The sequence below is a fragment of the Gallinula chloropus genome (assembly GCF_964237585.1).
Source record: "Gallinula chloropus genome assembly, chromosome: 7".
Lineage (NCBI taxonomy): Eukaryota > Metazoa > Chordata > Aves > Gruiformes > Rallidae > Gallinula > Gallinula chloropus.
In genome coordinates this window covers 13,713,466-13,726,040 of record NC_140092.1, presented here as the reverse complement: position 1 = coordinate 13,726,040, position 12,575 = coordinate 13,713,466, and the positions used below count along the sequence as shown (strand labels likewise).

The 12,575-nt window shown below is 38.7% G+C and overlaps 1 protein-coding gene across 3 annotated transcripts in view; it reads right to left on the bottom strand.

Moving 5' to 3' along the window:
• The window catches only part of KLHL5 (kelch like family member 5), a gene marked incomplete at its 5' end in the record, with an annotated part of 36,851 nt that extends 25,055 nt beyond the window's left edge, over positions 1-11,796 (bottom strand). For all 3 annotated transcript variants that reach the window (XM_084266803.1, XM_084266804.1, XM_084266805.1), the window contains one exon: positions 11,420-11,796. In XM_084266803.1, coding sequence (XP_084122929.1) covers positions 11,420-11,796 — 377 coding nt within the window. The remainder of the gene's footprint in view (positions 1-11,419) is intronic.
• Positions 11,797-12,575: the final 779 nt, after the last annotated feature.

Sequence of the window (12,575 nt, the reverse complement as noted above, 5' to 3'; positions counted from 1 at the left end):
AGAAATAACAGATAACAGAATTAGTTCATGCATATTAAGGTGCAGCAATTCTGTAAAATAAAAATCACATGATTTTTAAAATGAGATACATTATGTTTTAATATATATTCCCTTGCCATTTTATTTCTCTTCATAGTCATGCTTTCTTTCTTCCTCCAAACTGTACCCTTGTGAAAAAGGTATGTTCATTTTATGCTGTACTACTCAACAGACCAGCAAAGATCAGTCCAGTAACCATATCCATAGTGTTGTCAGATCATTCAGAAAGAACAGATATCCACCAAGACCCTGCAAACTGAAAAAGTGATGGAAAGATGCAATAAGGAATCAAGCCTCTTCCTGCTACATATGTTGAAGTCTTGCTTCACACTTAGGCAAAGGCAGTTAGAATAAAATTCAGCACATACAGAGGTAGTAAAAGAGTATAGATATGCAGGGGGAAAACACCATGAAGAAACTCATCAATATACCACCAGTCCTACTGCATGAAGCCTAACATGTCTGAAAAGAGATCTAGCACTGTAAAAGTCAATACAGGGAAAAGGAAAGGGGAGATGTGGGAAAAAATTATTCCTGTCCAGACACACAGCAGATTGGGAGAAAAGAGTAACAGAGGAAACATAAAAGGAATGCGTGGGAGGTCTGGGATAGAGTTAATTTTCACAAGTAGCTGTGAGGACAGAACCAGTACAGCTGACCCTAACTAGCCGTAGGGGCATTCCATGCCATATGACATCATGCTCAGTATATAAGGGGAAGGAGCTGGTTGGGGAGGAGGGGATCACTGCCCTTGTGGACTGGGCATCAAACTCCAGGCAATGAGCAACTTGCATTCTGCATCACCCACTTTATACATACTTTTTAAAGTATTGTTGCTATTTTACTCTTCCTTTGCTGTCCCAGTAAACTGTCATCACAACCCACAAGTTTCGCCTGTTTATTCCAATTCTCCTCCCCATACTAGCAAAGGTGAAGATGTGAGCAAGCAGCTGCATGGTGCTCAGCTGCTGGCTGAGGCTAAATCACAACAGTCCCTTTTGGGGCAACAAGGCAATTGGAAAAAAGACACAGGTCCTGAGCCTCTGGAGGAGGTTTCTGTCAGGCATGAGGGAAAGGTATCCCTTCAGTGAAGCTGCTGTATGTCATCCAGGCAAGAGGACCAGACATCCAGCTGGCTTTAGACACTGCTGTAAGAGAAAAGCGGCTGATGCTCTACCTCTACACTGACTGATGGATGGTGGCTGATGCCCTGGGGCAGGGGAGGGGGGTTACAGCAAAGGAAACAAGAGCAACTGGCAGCACAGAGGAAAACCCATCTGTGCTGCTCCATTGTGGCAAGATATTGCTGCCCAGTTAGAGAAGCTGGTCATATATCATGTAGATGCTTGTGTACCCAACAGTTGAGCCGCTGAGAAACATCTAAACAACCAGCAGGTAGGTCCTGCTGCTAGGACTGAAGTGGCTCTGGTGGATTGGGGCTGGCAACGTAAGCCAGCTTGGTGGACCCATGACACCTCAGGTCATCACAGAAGAGATGCCACATATAGATGGGTGGACTTAACCATGGGCACTACTGCACAGGTTATACTGCAACCAAACAAGCCAAGCAGTTAAAGTCTTTCTAATATGAAGAATGGCTGAAATAAAAATACTTGTAGGCCTAAGAGATTGATTATAGCACACTCCCACAAACTTGACAAGGCAAGCAACACGTGCTTACAATGGTGTAAGCAACCACTGGATGACTGGAAGCAAATCACATGCCCCATAATCATGGCATTGAATAATCAGGCTGGGCATCAAGTTCCAGGCAGTGAACAAACTACATTGTATATCACCTGCTTCATATATTCTTTTATTAGTGTTATTATTTTCCTCTCCCTTTCCTGTCCTAGTAAGCTGTCCTTATCCCAACCAAAGAGCATTTGTACCTTTTCTCTTCCCATTCTCCTCCACATCCTACTGGAGGGGCAGGGAGGGGTGAGCAAGTGGCCCTGTGGTACTTAGCTTCCAGCTGGGGCTAAACCACACAATGGGCCTAGGACATAAAAGAGATGTATCCTAATTACATACACCAAGGAAAGCACTTTTTCTTGCTCACAGTTCTTTGACTGACTACTACTTACTTTTTTACAATGCAGTCAATTTACAAAATACTTCGGACCTACCACAGTATTTGGAAAACCATGGATTCACCAGATCTGCATCCAGACCCTACTTTCACAAAGATTTCATGAATTTACACAGCACACTCAGGGCTAAATCCACCAAAATACTTAGCTCAGTCCTTCGCCTAGGATATTTATTTCAAGACAGGGCTTCTTAAAAATCGAAGTTTATTTTTCACAGAAAATGTTATATAAAGGGGTTTTTTGTTTGGGTTTTTTTGCATGTGCCCTGATAGCTAAAAAAGTTATGTAATTTGGCACTTAATTAAAACCTACATTGAGTAATGGATTAGAACATGATACCTGCCTACCTACTTCCCTTGGATTACTTCACATTAAATTTGCTGTCTGAAGCTGTGGTTAGCCATTTAAGTTGTATCAACTTCTCACACCCACGAGTCACTTGTCCTACTCCTCCACTGATGAGCTGTAACAAGTGTTCTCCATGGCCAGGAACACTGAATCAGGGAACTCATATATAAGAAAACTGCAACCACATAACCATTAGAAACATTATACTGGCAGAACTGGGTGGCATTCTCACAATGAATGTGCAAGAAGGACTCAGAGAAAGCAACTCAAACCCACAACCCTGCAAAAGAAACAGAAATGGAAAGAACAGAGCGCTGCTCAACAAGAAAGTGTTACAAAACCCTTGTTCCCTATTACAATTTATCACATTCTCAACTGCGTTGATACAGTTTTGGTTTTGGGGTTGGGGTTTCCAGGGTTGGTTTTTTTTTGGTTGCTGAGCTATATTTTAACTCTGATTCCTCAAATTAACCTCATTAATAATGAAACAAAAAATTCTCATGATACCAGGGATTTCATTTACATTACAATCTCACAGAGAGTCCTGCTGAAAGAACTGAAGAAGCAACAAACTAGTATGGAGAAGGAAAACAAACTCTCTAAGCCAGCACTTTGCTGGAGTACACTCTCACTAGAACTATTGCCAGCCCAAAGACTGCACCAGGTACCTTCTGCACAGCACTCACCAGCAGTCACCACTTTTGCTCAATGAGGAAAACTAATTGTAGCGGTGTCTGTTTTCCACTATCTAAAGCACTTACTCAGGACACAACAGAAACAAGCCTAGTTCTTCCTCTCATGTGCAGTTCAGCCCTGTCCTTACAAACCATTTTCCATAATGAAGAAAAGAAGGAAAGAATGTTTCAGTGGTCCATAAAGAGAACACAGAAGAGACATAGTTGAGGTACTTGCAAGAACAGAATGATACAGCTTCAGGGGCAACTTATGCCTATTACCCAATGACTGGTTATGAAAAATTCAAATTTCCTTCCCTCCCCAAACTGTTTTATGAATCTGTTCAGTTTGTCACAGCCATGATGGCTTGGGAGATTACACAAGCGAGGAAAGAACAGAGCTTTTCTCTCCTAGCAGCAGAACTGAAATGCCTTCCAAAATTCTTCGCCTACATCCGTTCTACCTCGATAGAGACAACCTGGGTATCTGTCACTTGACTGTCAATCTCATGCCCAAAGGCCCAGCTGCGAGCTCCTACAGCTCTGAGTGTCACGGTGGCTCTGCTCTTTTTGGATTTGGGTCTTGACTCCAATTTAAGCACAGCATGAACTTCCCCTCCCAGAGGCAAGAGGTATTTGCTACCTCTGCACGCCTCACACACACTACTTCAAAATTTATATTAAAGATTGATACACATCTCGTGCACTGACAGCCTCAAAATGTTTTCTGCCTATTCCTTTAAGATTTCAGTTAGTATTTTTAACACACTAAGTGGAAATATTATTACAAGTATCTTCAGACATTACTCAGTAGGGTTTTCTTGTATTCTTAAACTTCAATCACACTTTCCTTGGTCTTTCCTTTCGTTCTCTATTTATGTCAGAAAGATCCTATCTAGCACTGTTTTTTTTATTTTTTTTTAACTATGGTATGATTTCAGGCTGATTGTAAAAATATAAGCTACACTAAGGACAAAGTCTGTTTCCCATGCTGGCTACATACCCTGGTGACAAACATTCATGCACTAAAGATGCTAGTTTTCTTCAACTTTATATATCTAATAAAGAATTTATAGAAGCATATATCTTTGGAAATCAAAATCACGTAAAAAGCCATGCTATAAACCCACTCATTTTGGGGGGATTTCTTGAAATAGGTTGTCTGAAATAAGGAGCTCTGACCATTTTAACAGTAACTCATTGCAAAGCAATGAAGCAGTTAACTGGGCTGGGAGTAACATGATGATAAAGAAGGTTCAAAAATAAAAGCATATATGATGACATTGACTGGTGTGCTGAATTCAGGACTTGCCTTCTGCTGTTGTTTCAGGCTTCATTGTTGTAGCTTAAACAAAGTCACAGCACAGTTTTCAATATAAAAACAAACCAAAACACATGCAAGCCTTCTTTCTTCCCACTTTCACTCAATTCTCTCCCAAAAACGAAACATCAGCGTTTTTAAATTCTACGGGGGAGAAGCACAATCTGTTCCTATTAACAGAATTTGTTATTTTAATTACTCTAAAGCATTGAGACTCATTGCAAAAGAGCAGCTACCATGATTATTTTATAGCAATCACACATATTAGTTAACAACCTATACATTATAGTAAGTATACCCTTGGCTATAATAAGGGTTGCAAAACCCGGTTTTTAAATATTTTATTTTATCCATTTTAAATTATTTTTAGGAAGGTATTTTTTAGACTATGAAGTTTGTCTTTGAAATAAAAATGAAGCAAGAAAGACTTGACAATGACACATTTCAAATTATTCACTGTGGAACTGAGATATAGGGACAAAATTCAAAATTTAAAGTTAATTTTAGATTTTTTCTCAAAAATTGTGTAAAATTCTGTCTAAAAAAAAATTATATGAAAATTATGTGTAAATTCACCTGCATTTAAAACTGTCACAATCAGTACACCCAATTTAGCTGTAACCTCATCCATACTCCTTAAAAAAGGTCAACTTCTCCAGAAGGTAGTGTGAACTCCTATGCATCTGCAAAAATGTAGTGTTACTGCAAGATCAGAGTGACATAGTTAGATCAAGGGTATGTAGTACAGCTGCTGACCTTGCATATTGTCTCTCCTAACCTTCTGCAGCAAATAACAGCTTATTTCCTTGCACTGAAAAGTCGTATTTTTTTGACAGAACAACATGTTGAAGTGCAGCTGCTTATTACAGCCTTGACTGGACAAAGTAGTCAGGCAGCATTACAATGGGATTTCTGTCTGAAAAATCTTCATGGAGAAAATATCCTAGGCATACTACTACTGTGTCCACTCAACTGGCTGGTTCACAGAATCAACAAATGAAGCCTGATTATTTTCAAAAGGTTCCTATGCTCTGTCTCCTTTTCCCCACTCCACCCACCAGCACAAGTCTAGCTCTTCTCCTTTCCCCTCAATACCTTAAGGTATTGCCTCCCTAGGCAAGGGAGAGCAAACACCGTGACCACCGGGAAGCTGTGCTGTGCAGCCAGCTTGGCAGCAGCGAGTTCTGCCCTTTTCCAGCGAAGGCAGTGAGCTGGGGTTCTCTCCATTAACTACCTGCCACTTGCGAGGAGTGACATTATCTTTGGGATGTCTGCCGACCCCCACATTAGGATGAAAACAGCCTATGGCTTTTTAAAGCTCCCAAGGAAATGGGGGATGCCAACTGCAGAACACAATTGTAGAAGTGTACGATAAGCTTGGTCCCCTTAGGAATCCAAGCTGAAAGCAAGTGCTCTATCCACGCTACAGAACCTTGCAGGCAGCACTGCGCACCGACCCAGGTGGCTTTCAGATACACTGGAAATGGTGTGAAATAGTAACTGGAACATGAATAACCTGTGCACAGAATTCTGCTTAAATTCTGTTTTACCTGCGTTTAACGCAAACTGGGTGTAGATAAAAGCACTGGAAGTAGCCAACGCTGACAGAACTGTACAACACTACTGTGTTTCCAAAGGACAGCACTTTATTTCTCAGAGAACTAACTGCCCCCAACATTTTAAATCTGAATAATAAACAGAAAATCAACATACCAATATAGACTTCTCATCATATACAGATATGAAAAAAAAACCCATGGGATTTCAAAGAAGAAAAGTAGTAAAAACCTTCAAAAAGGTTCAGAATAATAGAAAAGGTTTAGAGATAAGTGATGAAAATGATTAAGTACGTGCAGGAAAATGGGTGTGACTGCCCTGCATTTAGAGAAGACAATAAAAGGAAGAAAAATAAATGCATAGTACCACTGACTATAAATTACATGCTCCTGTTTCTATTTTTATAACACAAACTCAAGAATAACATCAATGAGACCAAAAGCCAATGTTTGACAGATCAAAGCAGAACTCTGCAATCATAAATGAAATGTATGGAATTTATTCGAGCTATTACCAATAAACTGCAAGTTTCACTACTGTTCAAAACCAATGAAAGCACTTATTCTGATACTAGAACAGCCAAACCTCCAGTAGATGGACTTTCTAATTTTTAAAGTTCTGTGCAGCCTAAAAGTAACCTAATAGTCTGCTTTGAGAAAGGACACTGGATTTTCTATATTGAATAGCAAACCCATGATCTCAAGGTAATTTTTGTTTTTTATAATAGTATAATTAGAAGCTCTGTTGCAATTTCAAGTCACCTTTAAACTAGGGTAGTTAATCGTTTAGGTCATACACTTTAGAAAAAGAAGAGAATGTGTCACCTTGAATAAATCAGGATACATATTAAGATAGATCTTTTGCATTTTTAAACAAATCCTAACTTTGCAACTTTCTTGCTGCATTAGGATGTCTTCCTGCATTGCAGTTTTTACATACAATATTTCAAAGTGGTTTTAAAACTATTTTTTCTCAATTTAGTTGTTTACAATGCTGTTGCCAAGCTAGCTGACGTTTTATTGTAGCCAGAGACCAAAACACAACTTAATAAAATGATATGCCAACTTTTATGTCAGCTTGCATGATTTTATACTATACTTGGTAAGAAGTAAATTATTTCCTTTTTCAAAATTAGTAAGACAAAAACCTCAGCTGCAGAAAATAGTTTGTTGAAATGAAGGATGCTGAAAGGGTTCTTGTGAAGAGCAAGCAAATTGTAAAAATCAGGAGACTCTTTCAATGGCTGGGAAGAGCACAAATAAAAGGAGGAAGCCATAGATGGTTACAATAAAGACTGCTAAAAATTCTGTATCTTTTATTATGCTTGATCCTAATTTAAGATAAGAAAAGACAACAGAAAGAGGACAAAAGTGCCTCTAGAGAGGTTAAAGAGCTCAATAAGACTATACTCACATGTGAGCTTCAGGGTTGGTGATTTACTCTAAAGAATTATAGCACCAGCTAAAGTCTTGCAATCTGAAGGCAAAGGTTCAAGCAAACACAAGTGTATCTGCATTAACCTTAATCTAGTTGGAGCTCAGACCCCAGTGTTACCTACGCCAGGCCAACAGAGACACCACGCACTGCCTAAGCAGTGATCCAGAAGTGCAGTAGGACAAAGTCACACCTGACTGAGCTTTGACATAGTCAAAGCACATGACAATCACTGCAAACATACTGTGAACTTGCATGGAAGCCCATTCCATCCAAGCAAATAGCTGGACTCCCTTGTGGCTTTGCCAAGTCCATGCTGAAGCCTCTTGTTACCTTATCTTCATTGCAACAGCTACTGTTCAAGCTTTTTAGATTATCTGCTTCATGCATGCTAGGTAACCGTGCTGCACTAACTCCTTCCAAAAGTACAGAGACATAACCCAAGTGAAGATGTAAGAGGCACAGAGAAATAATAATTTTAGCAGTAGCATGGAAAAGAAATAACACTTGAGATTTTTCTCTGTAAAATAACTTGTCTTTCAGTAACAACATTTCTTATTTTTGCCTAATTCATCCACGTATCTAGGAAAAGCACTCTTCAGATATACTTCAGATTACTGAAAAACTGTCATGCTACTATCACAGTTGGGGAATCTATCAACTGACTTTTATTTGAACAGTTTGCATTACTTTGTGATGGGAGATAAACAGAAATACACAGCAGAACTGGGAGCCCTGAAGAGCTTACAGCCTCAGAAATCAGTAAGGCTGAGGTGAGAGAAAGACGCATCAAAGGCTTCTGCAGACTGAAAACTGTTGGGGGGGGGTGGGGGGGGGGGAAGGGCAGACAAATTATAAATTACTACATACTAACTCCAAGACCATTCACACACAGCAATACTACAAGACCAGCTACCACCTGGTACATGCAGACCTTGTCTTAAAATCAGTTACAGATTTTACTAAACATACAGAAGAATTCTGAAATATTGCTTCTAATATGCATTTTATATTATATTTTAATACCTTTCCATACTTAAGTCTACCATAAAATAATTCCAGTATTTTAATGCATGCCTGGGTGAAATGAACCAGATACAATACCCTGCATAGTAGGTATGACTTAGGTAGTTTTAGCTTGATATCCACTGTGTCTTGAAGGTGTATGAACTGCTGATAAGGCAGCCACAAAAATTTAAAAAAACCCAAATTTATTGCTAGTAGGCTTAAATTTGCTGCACAAGAATCTGTACAGCTGTTGGAAAATTTTAGAAGTGTACAAATCCAAAATGATGACCATCACCTCAGTAAGGTAGGAGACTTAAAGAGCAACAGTAGATGAAATCTAGGAGATGGAAACCACCAAAAGAATTCAAACCTCACTGGTCCAGTAGAGAGTCATTCAAGCTAATGCTGGCTGCAGACACCACACAGGAGTACGATGCAAACAGTGTTATAGCTGACTGGCTCTGATCCCTGAATCCAAGTGACACATTTGCATCTCAGATGCAGCCTTTTTCAAAACATCTGGTACTAAACTTGGAATTTGCTTATCCCTTATGCCACCAAGCTTACTATTAGTAAGAAATTAATCTTACAGCAGCTCTCCTCTAATGAATCATATAATGATCTAAAGCTTTCATAATGACAAAGACCTGAGCTAAATGCTTTTTTATCTGTGCTACACAACATGGCAAAGAGGAAGGACACACACAAAGCAGTAAAGCTGCCTCTTTCACTTCATGGTTTCAGGGCTTGTAACTGGGCAGCATTACAGTGGAGTGAAGAAGTTCGGTAACTCCACAGCTCCTACAGAAAGTTTTTAAAAACTGTTTTTTTTATACACTATTTGTTTCTAATGGAGGAAACAGTCTTAATAGGGGGAAAAAGCCCCTTGAAAACTACACAGATGAAGGTGCCGGTTGGTGTATTTTCTTCTCAAGTCAATAGATACAAGAAATTGCATTTTAGACTAATAAAAAAGACCATTTCATTAAGTTCTTAACATCAGAAAAATACCAGCTGTTAGGCATGCACATAGTCTGCTCAACAGCTTATACATTCTTAATAAAGGGAGTGAGCAAAACACGGTTTAAGTACAGTCTCTCCGTGAGCAGAGATACAGGTAACAATGCAAAGCAACGCAGAACGCAATTTATCTAAAATATTTTTAAAGCATCAAAGTAAAACACCAGCAAGAATTCCAAGACAATAAAGGAATTACAAGTAACTCTAGATGCTATACATGACAAAGCACATAATTAAAAAGATACTTTAGATTTACTAAGTTCAAATCCTATGTACATTTTCCATAGGATACAATTCTGCCTGCAACCCCCCCCCAATCCAAACAACCAAAAGCTCCCAGTGTTATGCAGATTTAAGTTCTTAAAAGTCTGTCCCCCAAATAAGTATCTGTAGTTCTCCTAATCCACAAAGTAACAAATCAGTTTTGTCATATGTAAATCCTTCTCCTACAATTAAGGACAAATTTGTAATAATTTCTAACTATGCATATATCTCTTAAAATGCTTTTTCTACACTGATTGCCTTGCTATGCTGAGAATATCCTATTTGGGATAATGCTGTACATAATTTCACATCACAAAGAGCTGCTGCTGAAATGGAAGGTAGTGGTACACCTATATCATATATATCTGTATTTTCCAGTGACATAGCTATTTAAAAATTCATAACTGAATATCACTCAAAATAAGACCTATTCAGAGGTATGTTATTTCTAGCTATATAGTGCTGCAGCACAGTAAGACTGCTGTTAGGAAGAAGAGTACACAAGATTTCCTTTCCCTGTAATTTTAGTACTTTTGCCATTCAGTGATAAAAACAGTGACAAGCATTTTTATCCTCTCTCTTTCCTTGAATCTTTGAAGGTTATATAAACCATAAATAGTGTTTACATCTGGACTACTTTACCCTCACATTAAATTAATTCTTCTCCCAGGAAATTCACAACACCAAAATCGCTGTAACTAGATTAATACGTCCTTAATAGGCTTTCTCAAACAGTGTCCCTTTTAAGTAGTCTTAATTTCTGCAATGCCTTATCATTGCAAAGTTATCTGAAAAGTGAGAAAGCAAACATCATAAAATGTACTTGAAATGGTAAGCTATTATACACCATGTATACTCTAAAACAGGTAAAATGCTTTTAGCGAACAATAGCTGGCCTATGCAGTAAAGGGAAATAGAAGAATTAAACTGTAACTTAACAATAACGATTATTAACTTGCTTAATTTACAAAAGCTGGTAAACATCTTTCATTTCAGAATAAATTTTACAGTTCCATCTTTAGCAACAATATATATGAGACCACCACCAAAACATCATTATAGACACAATAAAGCCTTTTTTTTCTTTTTAACCTAGATACACAGTTTAAGACACCTGGATGGACAACTGCAATTATTATAAGCACAAACTGGGTTGGTTTTAAATAGATTAAGCTTGTCGTTGTTTTTATTTCATTTAAGATGCATATGCACAGGAAAAAGAAAATCTAGTCTCATCTCCCTCACGTACAGAAACATGTGGAAACATCAGATAGGAGTCACAAGCAGCTTACATTTTCATAGTTTTCTCCGAAGTGGCATGGGACTAGGTCTCAGTGTGACTAAACAATCAGCGTCACTTCAAAATAATTCAGAAAGCATCCTGTGATATTACCATTACCTTGCTGATAGCAGCATGCACTTGGTATATGGTTTAAAACACAAGTGAGTGCATACACATTTGCACGGCTAAAGTTGTCTTTTAAAAAGGTCCCAGTGAACACACTGAAACCTGATTATAAATCGCATTCTGATTCTGATTCACAGCAGCTGCTACATTTCTGAAGCATTTTAACCTAGAATAAAGGCTAAGTTATATATGCATGCTCTCTGTAAACATGAAGGGAAAAGACATTGCTCAGAATAGGAAAGCAATAATTAACCTGCACGAACTGCTGTCCGATTCATTCTCTTCTTCACTTGCTCTATCATCTGTTTCTTGTCTGTCAAGCCAGCGTGCACCTCCACAATCTTCTGCCGAGAATTCAAATGTGTGGATTTCTGAGGTGGATGCCATTGGCCAAGGAGGTGAATTCTGGAAATCCTGTTGGCTGGACCTCCTGTAGCCAACTGATGCTAAAGGTAGGTTACCCGAATCTAAAAACTTTGTGCCACCAGCTGTTACATTTTGTCCTCTATTCCAGAAGTCTCCCTGGTGGGTTTGAATTGCGGAGTTAGGAGCTGACGCTTGATGACCAAACCACCTCCATCTGATTTTTAAAATCTGCTTCACGTCAAACTCTTTACGAGAACCAGACATCCTTAGTGAAAGCCAGTGATCGTCTAGGCAACGGGGTAAGAAGCAGCACACATAAAAGAAGATTTGTGCACCCAACCAAGACAAGAGAAACACATGCTCTGCCTGTCTGTGGCAAGCAGATTTTCTACAGAAGGAGGGGAGAAAGCATTGCATTCACGTAAAAAAGGCTTCTGTAACGGTATGTCGTTTGAATATAAACAAAAGGCAACAGACAATGAAAAATCCTGAGATAAAAAGAAAAGGTAAAACAAATCACCTCAATCAGGAAAAATGCTAATCACTTTACCCTAAAAGCTCCAAGGCTGCTTCTGTAGCTCTCCTCCAAACATTAGCTTTCAAAATCACCAAACAGTATTCATTAAAGCCCTTTCAAGAGTTGAATACCACCCCTTTTCTTAAACCACAAATGACAGAGAAGTAATTCCTGTACTGCATCTTAGAATCTCTGCTTCTTGTTCTGTTAACTCTTGCTACTACAGAAAGGGGAAAAATCCACACAAAAAGCAAATTAAATTCTTTCTGCACTGCCAAGGAATAAATTTACAGAAAACACTGAAAACCAATCCAAAGATAACTGATTATGCTGGGGAGAAACTGAAGTGTAAATAATTCTTTTTCCCATTACAGGACATGCACTAACTTAAAAAGGACAAGAACAGCCTGGAAGGCTCAAGGGACTAGTTCTGTGTTATAGAGCCTTTCATCTTGATGTGCTTTGATTCAAATCTAGGTCTGCAGTAACTGAAAGTTTCTATCTGAAATGAGCTAATGGTTTCCGT